We start from the raw sequence: 25,354 nt of genomic DNA, 5'->3' as shown, positions 1-25,354 counted from the left end.
AATCCAAAGAATTAATAGTTATTAGAACGGTAAGTAGTCTTTGGTTTCAGAGATAGAAACTGTATGATTATCTTAATGACAAGTTTTCTGTTCATTGGAGCACTTGAGAATTATTCATGAGTTCTGTACTACAAAGCTTTGTTTATTGAGTTTGTTGTTGTTGTTTAGTCGCTCACTTGTGTCCGACTCTTTTGCAACCCCATGGACTTGTAGCCCACCAGGCTCCTCTTTGCATGGGATTTCCCAGGCAAGAATACTACAGTGGGTTGCCATTTCCTTCTCCAGGGCATCTTCCCAACACAGGGATTGAACTCACGTCTACTGCATTACAGGCTGATTCTTTACCACTGAGCCTACCAGGGAAGCCCTTATTTAGTCTTCAGAAACTGAGAAAACATTCAGTTTTGTCTTTGGTTCCAGTTTTGAAACAATACCACTGGTGTGCCTTATTATTTTCCTATTTGCATTGTTAAAATTGTCATGTTAAATTCAATAAACTGTACTAAAAGTTAACATGAGTTCCCAAAGTCTACATTAACCATCTACATTTAACCATCAAGAAATCAAGCTGTCAGGTTTTAGATGGCTGTTCTAAAGCATTTAAAATGTTAGGAATTTTCTTAGGTTACACAGTTAGATGGAGATGGGAACACTTGATTAATTAATAGTGTTCATAGACAGTATATGCTACTTATTGCTGTTGAGATTTTAGTGTGCTCTGATTTTGTTTGTTTTTTCCACAGGCAGGGAAGCATGAAGCCATTGTGAAGAATGTACACGATCTACTGGCAAAGTTGGCATGGGATTTTTCTCCTGAGCAACTTGATCATCTTTTTGATTGCTTTAAGGTAATAGTTAACGTAGTTTAGTAGTACAGTTTGATTTTTAATAGAATTAGTTCATTAGATCTATGAATGATTCTTACCCAGTAAATACTTAAATAGAAATCTTTAAATGATTTCTGGTGTAAGAGAATTGACCATTGTTTTCTTTTTCAGTGAGCACTTTTTATAATAATAGCCCTTATAAATAAAGAACCTTTTTTTTTTTTTTCTTCTTGTTTTTTTTAAACTCAGGTGGTTAATTTGGATTCCTTTCCCCTAGCAGTTTGTGTTTTTATTATAGGTTCTGTAGGACTGAAGGGAAAGATAAGTGATTACAATGAAACATCGTCAACAGCAAGGACTACCTGCTGTGGGTAGTCCTGGTAGTCTAGGGTGATATGCACAGGCAAGCTGGAAATGTAATTCATGGACTTTGTGGAATTGTAGTTCATAAGGTGTAGCCCAAGAGCTCCTATGGGCATATCTGCATTAGTGCCGTCCTGCACTTTTTAAGGCCATGTTGTATAGTGGTCTCTCTAGTTACTAGTATTGTGTTTGTAAAAGCCAAGTGATGAGTGAATTTGTGGATTAAGAAGACAAGACGCCATGGCAGTGTTCACAAAGGGGTATTCTGTTAATAACTAGTGTAAGATCGTGAAGGTATCTTGTTAAAAATAAGTTATACTGACTGCTGATGGGAACATAAGTTCTTGCAACCCCTTAGAAAAATAGTTTGGTGTTTCTGGCAAAGTGTTAAGATTTTCATGACAGTCAGTTTGACTTCTGAATATATACTCTAGAGGAACTGATGCATATGTGCACCAGTATACACATTCAACATTTGCAGCACAATTATTTGTAATAGCAAACAATTGCTATGTAAGTTGGATAAATGGTGGAATGTTCATATAATGAAACATAACAATGAGAATGACCAACTCAACCACAAGGATGAGTCTAATAAACAGAAGGTTGAAGAAAGGAATGAAGGCACACAAGAATTCATAAACCTTGATAGAACATAAACTTCAGAAATAGACCCAGCTAGCTTCTGGAGTGCCGCTTACCGTTTGATATTTTCATCCTGGGTAATAGTTACATAGGTACATATATATACATATTATGTACTACAATGTGTATGTTTGTACCTTTCTTGATGTGTATTTCACAGTTGAAGAAAAAATAATACCAATTACTAGCTTCCATCCAAGACCAATTAATTCTGAGTTGCTAGGACCTCGGAGTCTGTATTTTAAGCAGGATTCTCAGATAATTACAGTAGAGTTGTAAATCACTGCCTTATGGAAAAATTAAGTTTGAAGTCATCAAAGGCAGCTAAGGAAATAATAGAATCAGTTAGGTGGGTACTCTAATTGCCATTCATTTCTAATTTTGAGATGACTTATGAAATGATGGTTTGTGACCAGTGATGACCATGCTGGGAAAAGGAAAGAAGAAAGGTTGAATATTATGATGTTCTCTAGACCCTCTACCCCCTCTTCTCAGAGTGGTCTAAATATAATAATAGTCTAAATATAAAAAGAATTCCATTATCTATGTTCCACCTTACTTTGGCTTAATAGATTTTTATTGAGCATTTATTATTTGGTAACAAGCAGTGTTTTTGGAGCTGTTGGTAAAACTAGAATTTTTATAGAGTGTGTCGAAACTTCCTACTAATGAGGATTGAAAGGAAACATGAAGTCCAGGTCACTTTGTAGTTCTTTATAGAGGGCAACCAAATGATTTCAAAGCTTAGTGACTTAGACTTATATACTTACCTGGTCTACTTTTTCATTGTTTGAGTTCTAATTAAGTCTATGTTCTTTAAAGTGCTTATTCCAGTTTATAGTCCCATCAAGATTTTCACATCCTTGCCAGCACTTGTTTTTGTCAGAATTAGGGATTTTTGACAGTCCGCTTGGTATGAAGTGTTACCTCACTGTGGTATTGGTTTTTATATCCTTGATCACTAATGAAGTTTAACTTCTTTTCATACGTTTCTATTCTTCGTGTGTGTGAGAGAGAGAGAGAGAGAGAAGCCTATTCAAGTCTTTTGCCTAATTTTTCCCTTTTGAGTTATTTATACTTTCCTTATTGACTCATAGAAATTCTTGACAGATTTTGAATGCTAGTCTTTATCAGTTTAAGTGTTGTAAATTGTGGTTGGTTTTTTTTTTTTTAACTTTATGGTGGCTTTGGATGAACAAATGTTCTTAATCAATTTCTCCTTTTCATATTTAATGATTTTAGTATATAGCTGTTTGAGATGAGTACATGAAGAAAAACTTTGCAATATCATTATCATACCTAAAAACTAATGCTTCCTTAATTGTCACGTAGTGATAAAACTTCCAGTTGTCTCAGATTATACTTTGTTTGAAGTTTGTTTGAATTAGGCTCCATAGTTTGTAATCAGTTGCAAATGTTTTTTAAGGCTCTTTGAAGCTATAGTTTCCCCCATTGTCTTTTGTTTTTCCTTGTAAATTATTTGTTGAAACTGGATTGATTATTGATTGTGAAAAGTATGAAACAAAGGCTTTGTCATTGTTCTTTTGCTAATATATATCATAGGTGGTGATGTGCTCTTCCTTTAGGAGGCACATTATGCTTGCTGGTCTCTTTAAAATATTCTTATTTGTAATATAATCTAATATTTCCGTCATATTCTTAGCAGCTTTCTGATATTCCTTTCATAATTTTAAGGGGTTTGGAGGAATTGGAAGTATGCATTCCAGTTGACTTCAAGATATCCTGTATTTACCACATTGTTAATGTCTGCATAATAATTCCATTGAAAGAATCCTCTGTAATTACTTAATCATCCTGCTATTTGCCATTTGGTTGCTTTCAGTTTATTTTCCAATAAACAACCAGTTACCAACTTTATACATACACGTTTCCTCATGTTGTTTAACAATGTCCCTGGCTTCTACCCACTACATGCCACTAGTGCATTCACACAGACACAGGCACACACACACCATTATATAAACTGGGTGTTTAGAAAGAAGTATTTTAGGGAGGGTGTTTTGGTTGTTTTGTTTTGTTTCTTTTCTATTTTAGAATTTTTAAATGAGTGGCCGGTCATCTACTAAATTGAAATAGCATTGTATCATGCCTGTAAGTTAGAAACTTCTTCTTAGATAATAACAGAGTTTGTTATAGACTTTTTTTTTAATGTGTGCAATGCACATTGCTTTTTCATTTATTATGAATATTTTTGTATATCAAGTTGTCTTTAACGTCTTTTAATATAATTTTAAAGGTACAAATGACAGACTGAGTCTAAGGCACTAGTTCTCAGCAGGAGGCTCTTGTGCTTCCCAGAGATACTTGGCAATACCTGGAGATATTTTTGGTTGTTACAGATAAAAGGAGGAGTTGCTACTGACTTCTAGTGGGGTAGAGGCCAGGGGTGCTGTTAAACTTCCTATAGTGCACAGGACAGCCCCCGACAACAGTTTTCCTAGTCCAAAATGTTGGTAATACCAAGACTGAGAAACCCTGATCTGTGGTATTTAACTGTAAACAGAGATTTTTTAAAATTTTTCTTGGGAGTTTAAATCTATCGTATCTTACTGCTCAAATACCACTTGAATAATTCTGTGCTCTGCTGTGTTATTTTTCTGATGAATATTGTTTATCTGGTGACACTTTTAAGCAGTGATGAATAAATAGGTGGTGTTGCCGTATTGTTTACGATTTATTTTCTAGGCCAGTTGGACAAATGCGAGTAAAAAGCAGCGAGAAAAGCTACTTGAGCTGATACGTCGTCTTGCAGAAGATGACAAAGATGGTGTGATGGCGCACAAAGTGTTGAACCTCCTCTGGAATCTGGCCCATAGTGATGATGTGCCTGTAGACATCATGGACCTGGCCCTCAGCGCCCACATAAAAATACTAGATTACAGTTGTTCCCAGGTAAGGCTGTGCTGTCTTGCTCACTTTTTGTGACCTTTCTCTTTCACGATGAGGATGGCTTTTAGATATAGAATAGTTCTAGGTTTTTCTGACATTATTTTTGAAGTGATCTTTAAGAATTGACATACTTGGTTCACTGCCTTCCTCTGTCTCTTATGTCTTAAATTTTCTGCATCATCTGAACACATTTTAGTCTTCTTGGTAGAAAGACAGTATAAGTAAGTTACAAAGTTGTGGTAATGTCAGATGTATGGTGCTAAATACCAGTTTCAAGTAGATAATACGATACTAAAGCTAATTATGGACTTCAGAGGTAAGAGAAGTTAGGTTTTCTTTGCTTCTTAGGGAAGTTAAGAAAAATTAATAGAATTTCCTAAACACTGAAACATGTTAGTGCCTTCCCTGTAAGCAAGTCGTACAACTTCCCTGCATTCTAACTTGTAGCATGTGTATCTTTTAATTCATGGTAAAATGAATATTGCTGAAAAACTAATTTCCTGCTTGTTAAAACTTTTTGCCATACTGATGAACTGAAATTTAGATAAAAACCAATAAGTTCTAGCAGGTGTAGGTGTTTTTTTTCCGATACTTGAGATAGTTCATTAAGTATTTGGTATATCAAATAATAAGAACCTCAAGTTTAAATTATTTCATTAAACACACAAACACAAAATAAAAGTAATCCGAACTTAAATTTTTAGGTACACAAACCTACATTTCTGATTACTGTGAACTCAGGGAAGGAGTAAAGTAAATAAAGTATGAGAAGTAAAAATATTTGAAGTAGTTTTGATTTTATAACATTAATTTTAATTGCTTATCATTGTTTCTCTTTCTCTCCTTGTGTGTATGTGGAGATGTCCTTATTTTTGTTTTTGGTGAATTTTTTTCACTCAGTTGCTGTACCATTGTTTCCTTGGTAAAATACAAATTTTCTGTGTTCTTTCTATGCTAAAAACAAACCCATACAGAGTAGCAATTGGAGTTACGTGTTCTTACTGGATTTTTATTATATGGTAGAATCTCTTAAAACATTGGGTAAAGCTTAAATGCCTACCTCCTGGCAACTTTTAAAATCAAACTTTCTGTCAGTGTGCTTAATACCTTTCAGTAGCTATATGTGAATCCATGTCATGTTGAGTTTTTATAATAGTATTTAGGAGTTTTGGTAGTATATGTGGAATAAAAGCATATTTAAAGCAGCTTTTTTTATCATTAAATTCTTTACTGCAATGATGCTGGTATTACAAGAAGAGCTCTATTTGGTAATTCTCAAACTAATTTGGAGGTAGAATTCTTCTGAGTATTGACCTATATAAAACACTGAAATTGTTTCTTAAGGACCGTGACACACAGAAGATACAGTGGATAGATCGCTTTATAGAAGAGCTTCGCACAAATGACAAATGGGTAATTCCTGCACTGAAACAAATTAGAGAAATTTGTAGTTTGTTTGGTGAAGCACCTCAGAATTTGAGGTAAGACTTAACAGAAAATTTCAATATTTTTAATTACATATTTTATTGAAAAGAAACATTGTTTGGTGAAAGCAGGTTTTAAAAAGAAAACTAGAGTAGGGTGACAGGAAGCATACACACTAAATTAAAAAAGAGGATTCCTTTATCACATCCACCTCTTTGATTTTATTGATGAAGAAGACAGAATTTAGTGATAAGTATCAGAATAGAGGTGATAATATTGCCTTCATGTTATCTGTTCCAGCTCATATAACCAGAAAGCTCAAGAACAAATTATTTCAGTAACTAAAGTTCGGCATGTTAAGATATTTAAAGTTGGCTATTTAACAGAAATTTAGCTAAAAAATATCAGAAAAGGTATTTTCAAACTATGCCTTGTCATCTTTCATCATTTAAACATACATGCAATTTAATATTTGAAATTAACTTTAAAAATTAACTATTTAAAAAACCAGCAAGTTTATTTTACTGTGAAGACTTAACGTAGTATGACATTTCAAAGTCAATAAAACATTAACTATTTCAGAGTAAACCGATCATGGGAAGATACCATCTGTAAGAAAAATTAATGGATTAGTGTAGATACTGGTGAAAAGGGAAACAAAGCAGGAGAGAGAAAATGAAATGAGGAATGACATTAATAGATAGAAAACATGCCACTGAAAGTATATTGGCATATTTGCTAGAAATAAGAGATAATTCTGTACTTTGGCTAATAAAATTTTAATGAAAGCCCTTTCTTTGATTAAATCCTCCACTACAATTACAACGTAAATCTTCGTGGTGCTAATGTTACAAGAAATGTTTCTGTTTTATAACTCTGATAATAATCATGTAAACTTAGAAGCACCTTGGTACTACTATATATAGTATAGAAGAAGACATCAGTCATTGATTTTTTTCCCATGGTGTGAATTGGAAAATATTAATGTGTAGTTTTTCTATAGAGTAAGAATAATGGAATTAATGTCTTATTTTTGAGGCATTGATTATTTTCTTTTAAATCGCTTAATATTATCATTAAAGTAAATGGCCAAGTTAATTCTGTTACGAAGGAAACCATTTTAAGTTTTTAAATTAGGAGCTAAGAATTTAGAATTGTATAAGCTCTTTTGATTACAGCAGAGTTTAATTGCCTAATTATATTGTTAAGTTCTTCTCGTTTCAGTCAAACACAGCGAAGTCCCCATGTGTTCTATCGCCATGACTTAATCAATCAACTTCAGCACAATCATGCCCTAGTTACTTTGGTAGCAGAAAACCTTGCAACTTACATGGAAAGCATGAGGCTATATGCTAGAGGTATGTATTGTAATCTAACATGAGCTATGGGAAATCACAGCAGTTTCCCTTCCCAGCTTTTTTTAATCAGTTACCATAGAAGTGACAATAGATATATTTTTAAAGATGCAAGGTTTTATAACTTGTGTTCCTTTATGAGCTTGTGATCTTCTTTTACTTCTTATCTTACACACCCTAAACTCCAGGCCAGCAGTTCAAGGCTCTTTACTAAGTGCTTGCCTTTCTTACTCTCCTTCTTAAATTGATTTCTTTTTCTTCTCTGCCTGGGAGCTCTGCCTGCCTATACTACAATTGGTTGTTACCTTTCTAGGTATGTACCTGACTCACTTCCATCCTTTGTTTCCTTCCTACCACCACCTTTATCTTTTTAAGAAAACTTTTGTCAAAGTCTGTTCTTGCAAATACCATAGTTCTTTTGTAATCCTAAGTCTGTGTTTCATAAGTTCTTCAGACGTTATGAATTGAAAGTTTATGAGATCCGAGACTACTAGAGTCCACATATTTACATTGGATTTCAAAGTGTGAATTTGCTTTAACATGTTCTGGTAGAGATTTCTGTGGCGTCAACAGTCAGTTTTTAAGCACCTGCCATATATGGAGCTCTGTTTCAGCGTGTTTTTGCCCTCTGACAATTGTGTCTGAGTGTGTGTGCCAGAGTGCAGATGGATTGTTGGTACATATTCCTCTGTCTTACACCAAATTCATAGGCTCCAAAATAAACCCCCAAACTTTCTTGTAGGTTGAAGTTGGTCCCCATAGGCACAGAAAGAAAACTTTATATTACCAGAGAGATAGAATTAACATAATGGATATTGAACATACCACTCCTTTTAACAGGTTAGAGTCTGCAGAAGCCAATATATGTACTAAAAATGAGGATATTTCTCATACCTCATTATTTGAAGATTTAGACTGTTGGCATTGTTGAATAAAATTCCAACGAAGGCTCTTACACATTGCAAGGATATTTTTCCTTAACACTTCAGGTACATACATACATTCCCATATAAAATTCAGATAAACATAATTGAAAAATGAAACAGCCCTCAGATACCTGAGCTGATTTTGTTGACTGTCTTCCATTTACCACTCTGAGCATTAGCAATCTAAGCATCAGGCAACTGATAGGCACCAGGCAGTGATCTTTTATAATTTCATTCCTTAGTTCCTTCTAAGTAGCATGCTAGAATAATCATGGCAGTATATGAATGCAGCCAACATTTGGGACATGTTTGCATATGTCAAACGAAATCTGAGAGAGGTATAAGCTTAGTTTAATGTAATTGATTCTTCAGTATGATGTCACCTCCTCTTTTTGGTATAATGCCCTCAACAGAGGCTAATAAAGGCCTTCCCCCAATGAAGCCTTAATATAAATCACATGACTCCATTACTAATTTTTACATACTTTATTTGCATATGGTATTTCATTTAGTTTCATTGGCACAGGTTGAGACCCCTGCTGTGGAGGCTATCAGGAGATGATTGATGCACATGCAGTTCAGACTCACTCGAATTTTCTGCTCCTTTGTAGTCAAATTCTACATGAGTCTTTGCTTCATCTCAGTTGCATGGACTTAACATCTTCAGGCTTCAGTTTCCCCTTCTTATATCATCTGTATCTTCATAAAGTAAGAGCTGTGAATCTGCACAGATTGCCTGGATTTGAAACATGACCTAACGTATTAGGTGTATGACCTTGAACAAGTTATTTATGCTAGAATAATGCCTGGCACATAGTAAGCCCTTGAATTTTTGTTGCTATGTTCCCCTGAGTTTATTGGAACCATACCTTCTGTTTGTCCTAACCTTTGATATACCTTTTCTTCCTATATTATAGTACTCTTCTGATTAATACTGATCAGTCTCCAGCTAGTAAAATTCTCCTATTAAAACAGGCTTTTCACAGCATTTAGAAATTGGTGGTTGATGATACCATCAGTCACTAATTTCCAAGTCTGTAATTCTAAAATAAATTTCTTTTAGCCTCTATATAATAAAAGTGTTGCATGGATACCATTAGGTATGAGACATTATTCAGTAGGATAATATCAGGTTTCTAGTTTACTGAAATTCTTAGTTTCTGATAAGTATTTCACCAATATTAAGTATTTGTCCTGCCCATGTTTCATCTCTACTAGTATCTTAAGCTATGGGGAGGAAAAAACCCCACTTCCTCAATAGTACAGTCAACTGATTCTACCTCCTGTTTTAGCATTATTTATAACTAAAATTATCTTCAGAAAAAAAAATAAAATTATCTTCAGTATTTACTCATGTTCTTATTCTTATTGTCTTGGTGCTTACCAAGTTATTCTTAAAGTTTTTCATGTGCATATACAACACAATATAAAACCATCTTTCAGTTTTTACTTAAGTTTTACCTTATTGGTAGGATAGACTATACTGACTTGAACACTTGTAAAGGTTTTATTTACCTTTTTTTCCTTGGTTTCTGGATAGAGTTGGAGGACTTGTCTTTACTGTAGATCACATTTTTGCATTCTGTCTTCTCAGGGCTGCCACTTTCAATTATGTCCTCATAGACGAAGAAACCCCACTAAAATGAACAACTAAGTTATCAGAACATTGAAGGCAATAGGACCACCTATTCAGAGTGCCAGGGGCAGAGGGAGGGACCTGACAACTAAGAACCTTAATTCAGCAAAACTGTCTTTCAAAAATGAAAAGTAAAGACATTCTCAAACAGTGGGATAATTTGTTGTTAGCCAACTTGCCTGAGAAGAAATACTAAAGGAAGTAATTAGACTGAAAGCAAGTGACAGCAGACAGTAATTCAGAGCCACCCAAAAACAGCAGAATGTATATTCTCACATATACACAGGATTCTGCAGGACAGACCATACTCTAGGCTATAAACAAGCCTTACTAACCTTAAAAGTGTTGAAATTATACAAAGTAGGGTCTTTTTTGGTCCACAGTGAAATTAAATTATGAATTAAAAAGTAAATCTGGGAATTTCACAAGTGTGCCAAAAGAATACATTCATTACTAACCTAGTGGGTCAAAGATGAAATGACAAGTGAAATGAGAATATGCTGAAATGAATGAAAAAAAAACGTGAAATATAAAAACTAATGGAGTGTTCCTAAATCAGTGCTTAGAGGAAATTTATACAGCTGAGTTCTTACATTAAAGAAGAAAGATGGCAAATCAGTAACATTTCACCTTCAAAAAGTGGGGGAGAGAAAACTAACCTGAAAACAGAAAGAAATTAATAAAGATTAGAGTGGAGATAAGTGAAATAGAGAAGAGAAAAATCAATTAGCGTTCTTCAAAAAGATCAGCAAAATTCACAAACCTCTAGTTAGGCTCAGTTGGGAAAGTCAAAAAGAAGATATCACTGCTAACCTTACGAAAATAAGAAAAATAAGAGAATGCCAAATTACTGAAATTGACTCACGAAGCAATTGAAAATCTGAATAGGTGTATAACATGTAAAAAGATTGAATTAGTAATCAAAAAACTTCTCACAAAGAAAAGCCCAGAACCAGGTGCTTCATTAGTGAATTTACTGGGTATATAAAGAAGAATTAACACTAGAATTAAACCAGTTCTTTCAAAAAGATAGAGGAACTGGGGCTTCCCTGGTGGTCCAGTGGTTAAGAATCCATCTTGCAGTGCACTTAGATCCCACATGCCTCAGAGCAACTAAGCCCCCACGCCACGACTACAGAGTCCATGCTCTGCAATGAAAGATCCAACATGACAACGAAGATCCTGTATGCCACAAGTAAGACCCAACACAGCCAAAAAATAAAACAGAGGAGCACTTCCAGGCTCATTCTATGAAGCCATTGTTACTCTGATACCAAAATAATACAAAGACATGAAAAGAAATCTACAGACCTTGTGAATATAGTTAAAAGTTCTCAAAAACAAGCAAACAGAATCTTAACAACATATAAGAAAGATAATCAGTGTGTCCCTGGAATACAATGTTGATTTGACACTCCAAAGTCATTTGTTAATAGAATAAAGGGCCAAAACTATGAGGTTATCTCAGTAGATGCAGAAAAAGCATTTGACAAAGTCCAGCACCTTTCATTATAAAAATATTCAGCAGACTTGGACTAGAAGGAAATTTCCTCAACCTGCTAAAGCACATCTCAAAAAAGCTACAGTTAGCATCATACTTAACAGTGAAAGGCTGACTACTTCCCTCTCAGGAACAGGATTGAGACAAGGATTTCCACTCTTAATCGCTTCTGTTTAACATTCTCCTTGAGATGCTAGTGAAATTAACTAGACATGAAAAAGAAAAAGCATCCATATTGGAAAAGAAACAGTGTCTCTAATCTTAGATAACACATCTCATATGCAAAAAATCCTAAAGAATCTGCTAAAATCTATTAAAATTAATAATAAATGAGTTTCCATAGATTGCAGGGATTAAAATCAGTATATACAAGTTGTATTTCTATACACTGTCAATGAGCATTCTGAAAATGAAATCAAAATAATTCCATTTACAATAGATAAAGTACAGTTGGCTTTTGAAAATCCCATTTGAACTGTGAAAGTCCACTTATACATGAATATTTTTCAGTAGTAAACACCACAGTACTGAATGGTCCATGGTTGGTTTCATCTGTGTATGCAGAGAAACTGCGATTGCAGTTTGCTGAATTTGTTATACTTGGCTTTACCCCTGTGGTGTTCAAGGCTCAGCTGAAACAAAACAACATACAAATAAATCTTTGTGGTCTTGAGTTAGGCAAAGGAAAATTGTAAGGATAAAAAACAGTGATTGGAATATACATTTAACTGCTACAGTTTAAAGTAAAATCACAACCCGAGAATGGGAGAAAATATCTGCAAACCATATATCTCACAAGGGACTAGTATCTTACAACTCAGCAATTAAGACATAATCCATCAGGAGCCAGTAGAGAAGAGGAACAATGAAGAGCTTTCTGAGTTCAAGGGTCAGTGAAAGATGGTGGCCACCGAAAGGCGTTGGTGCTTGTGCGAGTAGAGGTTGAAAATTGATCATTAATACAATAGCATCCTTAATAGCAGTGTATATGTATTCTCTCCAGAATTCAGGTTTTTTAATTCATTATTCTTCCCCGGGCTAATTGCATGTGGAACTTTATGTGTGTGTTTACTTACTGTCCTTTGGGGAGTCCAAGTGCTGCTACAGAGAAAAAGTCTGTGTCATCTAGCAAAACTGGGAAAAATCAAATGGTGATTGCATTTTTCATCCATACTGCAATGCTGGAGGAGGAAGGGAAAGAATGTTATGGTGTGCCTTAAGGGCTCTGCAGGAAAAGTAGATATCCCGAAGCAGTTTATGTTGTTTATACTGGCAATACCGATGTCAGTGGCCAACAGATACTAGAAGGCACTTTCAGAAGATTTAACATCAGGTTAACTTGCCCAGTGAAGTTTGTTTTATTGAGGAAGCGCTGCCTTGTGGAAGATTGACTGTATCCTCATTTCACACTGCTGGGCCAAAGCCTGGGATCCATTTTTATGGGCTAGGAAGCTCTGTTGTTGTGTGTTTCTGATGTTGACGTTGATGCAATGAGCCAAGCTTTCAGGCTACCTCTGTTTTAAGTATCTAGGTGGTTGCTGAGTTGGAAGCTATATTCATTACCCCACCATCAGCACTGACATGCTCTCTGTTATCAGAATATGGGACTTAACAACACAGCCTTCATTACCAGGAATCCTTTTCTCAGCGGTGTTTTAGGACTGGAGGTGCTTTTAAAGATTTTTTTTTTTTTTTTTTTTGCTCTGATCGTCCATTGCAAACACCAAGGCTCTTTTTTTTCCCCTTGTATGATATATTCAAATAAAAGCAAAATCAAAGGGTTTACTGACTTTTTTTTTTTTTTTTAAGAATTTCCCATTTAAGCTAGACCTTGTGACCAGTACCTACTCATACTCATGATAGAAGGGTAGGTTTTCTTAAATTTATCTAAGACTTTCATAACAACATGCTGATGATAATTATGGTATGATAACTTCATTATATAGAGGAGCATCTTGTGTCACTCTAATGTCCAGATAGAAGTTAATAATATAATTTTTTATAGCTATATTTTTTTTTTCCATGAAGACATTTCAATATAACAGAAAGGAAATTGGAGAAAAAAGTTTGTCTTGGTGGTCAGTTCATAGACCATTCAGGTCAGTCTTATGCTATAATCAGACATTACTTCATTATGTATGAAAATTGGACAGAGGGTTGTATGAAGGATTATTTTTGATGACACATTTAACAGACCATTTTCTTTTGGTTAGAAAAAAAGGGAAGATTATTCTGATTGGGAAAAAAGGAGATGGATAGAAACTATGACTAATAAGTAAATTTCAAGTTGCCTTTAGTGATAAAGAATTAACGATCTTTTAACTGACTTGTTTTCCTTTGATTAAGTCAGCAATGATATGGATAACCATGTGTGTAATGCACAACTTTTCTTAATTTGCAGACCATGAAGACTATGACCCACAAACTGTGAGGCTGGGAAGTAGATACAGTCATGTTCAAGAAGTCCAAGAACGGCTTAACTTCCTTAGGTTTGTTTTAAACAATTAGTGCTAAGACACAGATAAAGAATGTCAAGTTGATATGCTGTATGGCTAGGTCTTTGTCAGGTGACTCTTGTCACCTTTGATTTTTCCAATCTGGAAATCCTTATGTGAAAGTCACAGGACATTTCCCTGAGTGTTCATGATTAAATATTTTTAAATTATTGACTGGGTTTTAACTTTTCTTCTTTGCAGTATTGGAAAAGAACATATTTAAACCTTTTGTATAGACTTCTGGTCTTCATGTGTGTTTATATTGAGAATATATTTAGTTTTTAAAGAACAAATTTCCATATTTGACACAGCCAGCTGGAGAACCATATTAAGGAAATGGGGACAAAAGTCTTTTTGACCAGTACCCTAAAAGAGTGGTTTGAGTTCTCTGGTGCTTTGTTAATCCTAACAGTGGCTGACAAAGGCAGTCTGAAATCATGTGTTAATAACATTCTGTTGGGGATGGAGAAAAGAGATTTATTCCCATAGTGAGTGAGTGAGGGCGTGAAAAGTCGCTCAGTTGTGTCCGACTCTTTGCGACTCCATGGGAATAGTCCATGGAATTCTCCTGGCCATAATGCTGGAGTGCCGCTTCCTTCTCCAGGGGATCTTCCCAACCCAGGGATTGAATCCAGGTCTTCCACATTGCAGGCAGATGCTTTGCCAGCTGAGCCACCAGGGAAGCCCCTTATTCCTGTAAGCCAAAGCTAAATGTAGTCCAGGGCTTGATATACTCAGTGATTAGCTTTTAATGATTATACACTTACATATTTAAAATTGTTAAAAAATTTTGATGATGAGAGGTTTCTTGCAATTCAGAAACCCCACCATATATTTTCAGATCATAAGCATGCTAAGGGAGATGCCCAAATGATCAGTGCTTCAGAAAATCTATTGCATGTATTATTTTGATGCACTGGGGAATTTTCTCCTGGACTGCATTAATTATAGGCTTATGTTTATTGCTTATTATGTGCTTACTTGGAAATATTTGCATAAGTAGTTACATTAAGATTTTAACTTGAGGGTAAAGTCTAGACACCAGAGTTTAAGAAATTTGGCCTTTGTTTAATTAAAGCAAAATGGTTCTGTGAGTTGTAGTGGGGTGGGGTTGGGGGTGTGGGTGTGGGTGTGGTTTTTCAACCATCTGAATGAAAGGACCTTCCTCCCCAGATTGAGAATCATTGCCATAGTTAAGTCATTGTTATTGATTGGTGTGTGTTGTATCCTTTAGATTGCCTAGAACAGAAGAGTGATTATAAGCTCTTTTGCTAAATTAAAGTTTGGGATCAGAGAACCTGTTTTAGTCCCTGCTCTATAATACTTACCTGTATGACCTACATCAGTTCTCTGAAGGCGCAGGAACTGAACTTTACTCACTTTACATTTAAACCTCATAGCAGCACAGGGAGACAGGTATTATCCCCATTTGATTAATATGGAAACTGAGATTCACATGGCTTAAAGCTATGTTTGGAATCACACAGCCCCAGTATATAGTTAGTTGCACTACTCAACTAGGTGTATCCGACTTCAGTCTTTGCTCTTTCTATTAGACAAGTGATTTTTCAAACCTACTTTGGAGCCTTAGGGCTTCTGAGGAGCTTCCTCCAAGATTTCTGGACAAGCAATAGAAGTTTTATATCCCTTTCTCACTTCTTTCCTCCTCTTCCCAACAGTTGGAGCAACTCTGTTTTTATTTTTTATACAGTGCCCTTCCAAATGGAATTTTTGCTTAAAGAAAGCAAAAAAAAAAAAAAGAAGACACACACCCACATACAACCCAAAAATGAAAACAGTTGTATTTTATCACATTGAACCTCAGTTTCCTATCTATAAATTAGACAGGGTGACAGGGTTATTAAATAGGACAGGTGCTAGAAAGCCCTCGTTAAGGTCAACAATCTTATGAAAATACCAAAGACACTAGAATTAATAACTCAAAATGCTTTGAAATGAAAAGGGAACCTTAAATACATTCACCCAACTCTGTAATTGGGTAAAGAGGCACCATTAGATTAGCTAAAAATTGTGTTAAGTTTTTCAGAATAAAATGAGATATTCATTCTGTCATTCAGAGATACGGCAGACAGAGTGGGTGGATGAATACTAAAAGAAAAAGCTAACTGAAGAAACTAGGTGAAACAGAGTTCACCTTTATTGTCTTTAACAAAACCTATAGTCCTCAAACTAGAAAGACCCCTGAGAATGCCGTTGAATAATGGATAAGCATCCTGTTGAATTTTTACATTAAAAAGTTTAAGACATATGTAGGTTACTCAGTTCAATGTGGCCAAGTGCTGAGTGATGACTGTTAGATCATCAGCAGATGTTAAAATTTAAGGTATTTTAACTCTTCAGTGTTATGATTTATCTGTGAAAGTCACAGAATACCTCTTTCTCCAGTGATACCATATAAGCAGAATGCTAAAACTCAGATAACCTGTTAAACATACTTTCAAAATGGGCTGGTTTCAGAGATCAAATCAGGGAACAAATCTTTTTTTTTCTCCCACTGTATATCCTTTTGTTTTTATTGAAATATAGTTGATTTACAGTGTTTTCAGGTGTACAGAGAACAAAGGTTTGTCTTTGTAGATGCTTAATATGTGCTTGCTGAATGAATACCTAGTATTTTTTAGTAATAGATAAAAATTAAGAAATGAATTATTTTAAGATGCTGATAAGAACTGACATCCTTTTACCTGTAGTTAAAATATAGTTGTGATAAGTGGATTATTTCCCATATATACAAATAGATTGCCTTTCAGAATAAAAAATTATGTAGATCTAATTGCTAATTTTATGTTTTTCAAGATTTTTATTAAAGGATGGCCAACTGTGGCTATGCGCTCCTCAGGCAAAACAAATATGGAAATGCTTAGCAGAGAATGCAGTTTACCTTTGTGATCGCGAAGCCTGTTTTAAGTGGTATTCCAAGTTGATGGGGGATGAACCAGACTTGGATCCTGATATTAATAAGGACTTCTTTGAAAGCAATGTACTTCAGCTTGATCCATCCTTATTGACTGAAAATGGGATGAAATGTTTTGAACGATTCTTCAAAGCTGTGAATTGTCGGGAAGGAAAACTGGTAGCCAAAAGGAGAGCATATATGATGGATGATTTGGAACTGATTGGATTAGACTACCTTTGGAGGGTAAGTGAGAAGTGGGAACTTGATAAACACTGTATGTGATATTGTTTTTTCAAATAGGTAAGAAATCACAATTTTACGTATAAATTGCATGTATATATGCTGCTCTGATGCTTGTCCTAGGAGCTAGTGATAGTTCATCTTTATCTTTCTATGTCATTTGTCATTGGACTTTTTCATATCTCTCTCCCTCCACCTCCCTGTCCTTCTGCCACTGATATTCCTTTTCTCTTGGCTTAGAATCTGTCTGCCCCCAATGTGTTTAGAAGTAAGTGCACTAACCATAGAAATCATGCCTCTCCATGAAAGTTATTTTCTTCCCCTTCTTAATTTAACATAGACCTCTGTTTCTTTTCAGTATTAATTTTAGCTTATTATGCACTTAATGCTAATATAGAAGACAGAAAAGAAGACTTTAGAGAGGCTTATGAATGTATACTTTATCAGCACTGTTTTAACTTGCAATATTATATATATTTTTTAGTAGAGTTACAATTGACATACAACACCATATTAGTTACAGGTATACAACATAATGATTTGATGTGTACATATTACAGAATGATCACAATCTATTGTCACGAGTTTTTTTTTTTTCTCGTAGTGAGAACTTTTAAGATTTACTTGGGACTTCCCTGGTGGTCCAGTGGCTAGAGCTCTGCTTTCATTGCCAGGGCCTGGATTCAGTCCCTGGGCAGGGAACTAAGATCCCACAAGCTGTGTGACGTGGTCAAAAAGAAAAATTTATTGCCTTAGCATTCACTCTTTCAAATATGCAGTACAGTATTATTAAATATAGCACCATGCTATATGTTACTTTGAGCCCCTTCACTCATTTGGCAAACACCAATCTATTCTCTGTATCTATGAGTTCAATTTTTTGTTTGTGTTTCTTTGATTTTTAGATTCCACATGTAAGTGAGATCATACAGTATTTCTCTCTCTGACTTATTTCACTTAGCATAATGCCCTCAGGTTCCATCCATGTTGTAGTTATTAATTATTAGTCCTATCTTCAAATATCTTTAAAAATCTGACCTGTTCGCAGCAGTTTATATTGTTTTCTGGATATAAAATGTGTTTCTGCAAACCATAGGCAGACTAAGTTGTTTATTTTAGTATTTGATTATTCACACTTTAAGTGGTTTTCATTTTTAAACAGCAGAAACCATTTTTAAAAATCAAAGTTTACATAACACTTCAAAATGTAAAACTAGTTGAAGTGAGAAAAGAAAGCCTGGTGGTTGTTTTTTTCTTGTGACTCAGTCTCCCTGTGCTTTACTCTCTTCCCCCTCCCATGCCTATTACAGGGTTCATCCCTAACATTCTTCATCACTCGTAGAGTTCTATACGTAGTTTGAAAACCACTGATATGATTAGATGATAAAGATCTATAGTAATGGGGTGGGTAGCCTTTTATGCTAAGCTGTATTTCATGTAATCTTGATTTCCTTTAACTAATTTAAATTCCTTCTTTAATATCTCACTACTTGGTTGTTGTTGTTTAGTCACTGAGTTGTGTCCAACTCTTTTGAGACCCCATGGACCATAGCCTAGCCCTCTAGGCTCCTCTGTCCATGGGATTTCCCAGGTAAGAATACTGGAGTGGGTTAGCATTTCCTTCTCCAGGGGATCTTTGTGACTCAGGGATCCAACTTGCGTCTCCTGCATTGGCAGGTGGGGCTTCCCTGGTGGCTTACCTGCCAATGCAGGAGACCCCAGTTCGATTCCTGGGTTAGGAAGATCCCCTGGAGAAAGGGACAGGCTGTCCACTCCAGTATTCTTGGGCTGCCCTGGTGTCTCAGATGGTAAAGAATCTGCCTGCAATGCAGGAGACTTGGGTTCGATCCCTGCATTGGGAGGATCCATTGGAGAAGGGCATGGCAACCCTCTCCGGTATTCTTGCCTGGAAAATCCCTATGGACGGAGGAGCCTGGTGGGCTACAGTCCATAGGGTCACAGAGTCGGACACAACTGAGCAACTAAACACAGCACCAGGGAAGCCCGCTGCTTGGTTACCAAGGTGTTGAATTGCAGGAGTAAATGATACTAATGACAGCATATTTTCTTCTTAGTGAAATGTGTCTTCCTTTCTTAACTTGATTTATACAAAGAGTTGAGTTTTGCTTTTGTTACAGTTTTGGTCTGTTTTCTCACTTTAATTTTATTTGATTATTACAAGTCGATATTCCTTTTTAAATTATTGAATGCTGTATTAAAAATACTGAAGGTATGGTTTGAATGGAAGTGGCCAACTAAGATATTTCTTGAAAGATACTTACACTTGAATCTTTTTGAATCTAGGTGGTGATTCAGAGTAATGATGATATTGCCAGCCGAGCTATAGATCTCCTTAAAGAGATATACACAAACCTTGGTCCAAGGCTACAGGTCAATCAGGTGAGGATTAACATGTATTAAAGTTTTCACAAGTTTGAATTCTGATTGAAGAACTCTTGTTAATGAGAATTTTTATCTTTAATTCAGAATTAACTAGAAAATTTTTGTTTTAACTCATACTATAAAAATATACCTAAAATATTTAATCCACATTTCTCTCATACAAACTGCTGTCTAAATGAGTCTCGTTTTGAAAATTATCTTAAAGTGATTATTTTTGAGTATAATTATAGTAGGAGATTTCAGCTGAATTTCTTTCAATTTTAACACCTCATCCTGAAATTCAGTTTTTGTGTGTCTAGTTTATACTTGTTAACTTAGAAATAACCTTAGCTTTCTTTGACAAAACATAATGAGTGTTTGTTGTTGTTTTTATTTTATTGAAGTGGAGTTAATTTACAATGTTTTGTTAATTTCTGCTATGCAGCAAAGTGACTCAGTTATACATATATACAATATGTCTTTTTCATATTCTTTTCCATTATGGTTTATCACAGGATATTGAATATATTTCCCTGTGCTATGCAGTAGGGCCTTGTTGTTTATCCATTCCGTATATAATAGTTTACATCTTTAATCCCAATCCTTCCCTCCCCTAACCTCTCTCCCCCCTTGGCAACCACAAGTCTATTTCAAACATAGTGTGTTTTATTATCAGTATAACCTCTTGTTAAATATGATTATGGTTAAATGAAATCTACCTTTAACTTAATTGTTCCCATCTTTAATTATAGAAAACTTGAACTGTCTTTATTTGGCCCATTATTTGTAGGTGGTTATCCATGAAGACTTCATTCAGTCTTGCTTTGATCGTTTGAAAGCCTCCTATGACACTTTATGTGTTTTGGATGGTGACAAAGACAGTATTAATTGTGCAAGACAGGAAGCTGTTCGAATGGTTCGAGTATTAACTGTATTAAGGGAATATATAAATGAATGTGACAGTGATTATCATGAGGAAAGAACAATTCTACCTATGTCAAGGTTTGTAACTGTCTACTGTGCTGCTCCTTAATGATTTGACAGTCTCCTAGCCATTGGATTCTAAAAAGTGATGTATAGGAAGAAGGAGAGGAAATTTTTCATTTTTGAAAATGTTTAGCATCTTGCTTACGAACAGTGTTTATGTCTTACAGAATCTTTTTTTAATAGTAGACCATTTTTGTTTTGTTTTCTGGATCTGTTTTTTGTTGATTTTTGTTTAGGGCATTCAAATTAAGTCTGGTTTCTTTTTATTCTGTGGGGGGAGGGTTGTTTGGTGTTTTGTTCTTGTTTTTGCCATTGACTTTATTGCCCATTAAATGTTGCCAGGGATATTTTGCAGTTGAGGTTTTTGACACCATTCATTTCCACTTTTGAAAATAATAGTATAGTCTGATTGCAGAGTTAGTTAGAAAGAACTCTTAAAATAGGCTGCTTTGACAGATAGCCAATATAGTAAGAAATATTTTCAAATGATTACTAACATTTCTTTTTTCACCCAATTTTATTGAGATATAATAGACATACAGATATATAAGTTTATAATGATTTAGTACATCATGATATGATTGTATTAAGTTTAGTGAACATTCATCATCTCATATAGATAGAAAAGAAAAAAAATTACTCTTCCTTTGTGCCAAGAACTGTCAGGATTTATTCTCTTAACAGCTTTCATATATAATAGCATTATGTTAATCATGTTGAACACTACATCTCTAGTACTTAGTTATAACTGGAAGTTTATACCTTTTAATCACCTTTATTCAATTCCTCACTCCCTGTCCTTCCCCCTGCCTGCTGATCATAAGTCTGATCTCTTTTTCTATGAGTTTATTTGATCTTGAGGTATAATTGACCTACAATACTATGTTAATTCCTGGTATACAACATAGTGGTTGAATATTTCATTACAGAGCGATCACCATGATAAGCCTAGTTACTACGTGTCCTGTGGCTCTTTTATTTTGTAACTGGGAATTTATGCCTCTTAAAATTCCCCTTTAAAAAAAAAAAAAAATTCCCCTTAGCTAATTCACTCATCTTTGGGTCTTGATATTTCTCTTAAGATTTTACCATGTAGTAATTTCAAATAATATGTATAATTTAGAAATATTTATTGAATATGAGCCAATAGTATTTAAGAGTTCTGTTTTTGACCATGGAATTATTTAAATTGCTCCTTGAATATGTTAATTTTTTTGCTTCTTTTCAAGTGAAATATTACTCATGTCTCTGTTATAATGTCTAGTAACTAGATACCTACAAACTAGGTACAAGAGTAACAACTATGATTGTTGTGTTTTGAAGATTATTTATAATATTTGTAGTTGAAAGGAGCAGTAAATACTTGTTTTAAGATCCTAAAAATATGGGCTTCCCTGGTGGCTCAGATGGTAAAGAATCTTCCTGCAACGTGGGAGACCTGGGTTCAGTCCCTGGGATGGGAAGATCCCCTGGAGGAGGGCATGGCAGCCCACTCGAGTATTCTTTCCTGGAGAATCCCCATGGACAGAGGAGCCTGGCACGTTACAGTCCATTGGGTTGCAAAGAGTCGGACATGACTAAGCAACTAAGCACAGCACACAAAAATGATATGTCTTTAACTCATTTTCTCTTGTTTAGTAAGAAAATATTCCATTTTAAATTTCTAGCTTTATTTTCTTAGCAAGAAAATTGAAAGTCTGCTGAACACAATGATGTTTTCCCTTTTTATTTCCCCAGAGCTTTCCGTGGTAAACATCTCTCTTTTATAGTTCGATTTCCAAACCAAGGCAGACAGGTTGATGACTTGGATGTATGGTCTCATACAAATGATACAATCGGCTCAGTACGACGATGTATTCTCAATCGTATCAAAGCCAATGTAGCTCATACAAAAATTGAGCTCTTTGTGGGTGGTGAACTGATAGATCCTGCAGATGATAGAAAGTTGATCGGACAATTAAACTTAAAAGATAAGTCGGTAAGTATAATTACCAAATTTTTCATGAAAACCAAGCCTGGGACTCTCAGTTTAGTAGTCAACATTTTAATCAATAAATGTTGATGGAGCATCCATTATATGTGTGACTGTATTAGGTGTTTGAATTACTATAACACTGAGACAGGCATATTGGTACCTACAATATAGCAGAGGAAAAGATTTCTAAAAACAAAACTGTTTAAGTGATTAGGTTAGACAATAGTTATAAATTATATTTCTAAAAATATAGTGTGTCGTTTTTTGTTTCGATTGGTGTATCACTACTGTTTTGTGTAGTTTTCCTTGTCTTTGATACTAACTTAGTATATCATTTTTAGCTAATTACAGCCAAACTTACACAGATCAGTTCCAATATGCCTTCAAGCCCTGATAGCTCTTCTGATTCCTCAACTGGGTCTCCTGGAAACCATGGTAATCATTACAGTGATGGTCCCAATCCAGAAGTGGAAAGCTGTTTGCCTGGGGTGGTGAGTAGATAGTTTTGAACTACTGTATGCAAGGCATTATGCTGGATTATTTAAGAGGAACATGTATGGAATAGTTTTTTTTTTTTTTTGAACTTAAAATTTATTGTGGCAAACTGTACAGTTAATCATCAACTTTCAAAGGGATCCCTTTGAAAGGTGATTGTAACTTGGTTGAAATTTTAAAAACCACATTTTGTATAGATAGAGTGTCATTATATTTACATAAAACTGGCCTATTATACAACTTAATTATAACTTGTAAGTTCACTGAGAAAAATAGCACTGTATTTTGTATTTGTGTCACAAAAAATGAATTCTTCAGAACTGTTTCTGTAGGAAAATACCCGCAGTCTTTCTCAGATCGTCAGTAATGTATTTTTGTTTCTAAAGAAAGTAACGTCTCCCTGCCTTACCTCCCCACAAACATTTTAATGGCTACAATAATACCAGCCATTCTAGTGTCGGAAGAGTTGGCAGTCTCTATCAGTTGGATTAGGAATTTAACTGTTAGTGGGGCATGGCAGCTGTTTGTACAGAATCTGACTTGTATGAATAATGGGAATAGTTTAACAAAATAGTAAAAAAGCTGTCGGACACAACGTACTAGAGGTGGCTCGGATAATATATTCAGTCTACATTATGAAGGGTTTCTAACGGTGAGAAGATGGTGTGGGCCGACCATTTCAGGACAGAAATGACAGAAGCAACAGTATGGAGATTAACAAACATTTATTCGGGGACTTCCTTTGTGGAGGTGTAATTTACAGATAAACACTTCGTGTATTTCGTATTCTAGATAATGTCACTGAATCCCAGATACATCTCTTTCCTTTGGCAAGTTGCGGACTTGGGTAGCAGCTTAAATATGCCACCTCTTAGAGATGGAGCAAGAGTACTTATGAAACTTATGCCACCAGGTAAGAATTTCCTTCTTAAATAATTATAGTGTTGATAAAGTACATGTTGGACAGGAATGGGTTTGTTAGCAAATTATGTTCCTAGATGGAAAATAATGGGAGTTGGCAAACTATAGCTCACTGGCCAAATCCAGCCCACTGCCTGCTTTTTGAACAGTCCAAGAGTTAAGGAGGGTTTTTACATTTTCTAATGCTATAGAAAAAAATAAAAAAGAATATTTTGTGACTTACGAAAATTATATTGACATTTCAATTTTGATATCCATAAACAAAGTTTTATTGGTGTGTAAGCTATGCTCATTCATGTGCATGCTGTCTGTAACTGCTTTTGTCATAGCATAGCAGCAGTTATGGGAGAAACCATATGGCCTCTTAAATATTTACTATCTGGCCCTTTACAGGAAACATTTTCTGACCCTTGGACTGTGTGTTGGATCATGTGTCATCTATAGCATTGTTTCTGTTTTATTCCTGGGAAACAACCATTTTCGATTTGTTAGCTTTTATTATCTATGTTTGTATTATCTGTAAATAATACCCTCATACAACTGTCAGTTTTACATACCTACTGGTTTTCTGTTGTGTAAATGTAAACTTACTTCCACATTCTTCCAATTTTTTCTTTTTCCCTTTTTTGTCTGCACCACATGGCATTCAGGATCTTAGTTCCCTGATCTAACCTAAGCCCCCTGCAGTGAAAGGGCAGAGTCTTAACCACTGGCCCTGTAGGCAAGTCCCTCCTCCAATATTTTCTTAAAATCATATTCAGCATTTGCTTGTTGAAGAGTGTGTGAAAAATAGTTTGCTAGATTAATGGCAGCTTTTTTTTTTCGGGGCTTAATAATTTTCCCTTTTCATTTTCTTGATTTTCTATACACCTATCACTAATTCTTCCCACGTATTCTCTAATAATCTCTCAAAATAATTTTCCATTATCATGGGTATTATATAATATGTCGGCTCCACTGTTCTGGAATTTTTCTTCTGCCTCCTCTCATCTGGTTGCTGTTTGTTATGCAGTTACCATTTTGGGACTTCTTTCTTCAGCCTTCCTATGGTAGATTTCTGTTCATCAGCTCCTATGTCTTGAACCTTTTTTGAGGGACTCTGTTATGCTGATAACCTTCGTGCATTTATTTCAGAAGGGGGGTACATGGGAGGTGGTTTGGTTTGTTTGTTTCCAAAGTAATACTAATCTGAATATATAACATTCACATTTGATTAGTAGTTCGGCTTTGTGGTGGCATCCTTAACTTTTTCTAGCTCTTCTGTTAACTTCTTGACCCCAGGTATTCTAGTGTTAAAATTTTAAGACCTTCCTCCAAGGAATCCTTTCCATAGGATTTTGTTTTTCATTAACAC

General features: G+C 35.1%; 1 protein-coding gene across 5 annotated transcripts in view; it reads left to right on the top strand.

The window, feature by feature from the left end:
* USP9X (ubiquitin specific peptidase 9 X-linked) overlaps window positions 1-25,354 on the top strand; it is a 115,159-nt gene that overhangs the window by 49,060 nt on the left and 40,745 nt on the right. For 3 of the 5 annotated variants that reach the window (XM_043897836.1, XM_043897838.1, XM_043897835.1), the window contains exons 11-21: window positions 744-848; window positions 4,542-4,748; window positions 6,090-6,226; window positions 7,380-7,528; window positions 13,990-14,077; window positions 16,901-17,243; window positions 19,545-19,640; window positions 20,413-20,624; window positions 22,347-22,587; window positions 22,926-23,075; window positions 23,872-23,992. In XM_043897836.1, the coding sequence (XP_043753771.1) occupies window positions 744-848; window positions 4,542-4,748; window positions 6,090-6,226; window positions 7,380-7,528; window positions 13,990-14,077; window positions 16,901-17,243; window positions 19,545-19,640; window positions 20,413-20,624; window positions 22,347-22,587; window positions 22,926-23,075; window positions 23,872-23,992 (1,849 nt within the window). The remainder of the gene's footprint in view (window positions 1-743; window positions 849-4,541; window positions 4,749-6,089; window positions 6,227-7,379; window positions 7,529-13,989; window positions 14,078-16,900; window positions 17,244-19,544; window positions 19,641-20,412; window positions 20,625-22,346; window positions 22,588-22,925; window positions 23,076-23,871; window positions 23,993-25,354) is intronic. The other 2 variants (XM_043897837.1, XM_043897839.1) reach the window with 1 other exon arrangement.

Source organism: Cervus elaphus, chromosome X (assembly GCF_910594005.1).
Source record: "Cervus elaphus chromosome X, mCerEla1.1, whole genome shotgun sequence".
Taxonomy (NCBI): Eukaryota; Metazoa; Chordata; class Mammalia; order Artiodactyla; family Cervidae; genus Cervus; species Cervus elaphus.
The sequence above is the reverse complement of the archived record's forward strand: the minus strand, read 5'-3'. Positions and strand labels throughout refer to the sequence as shown.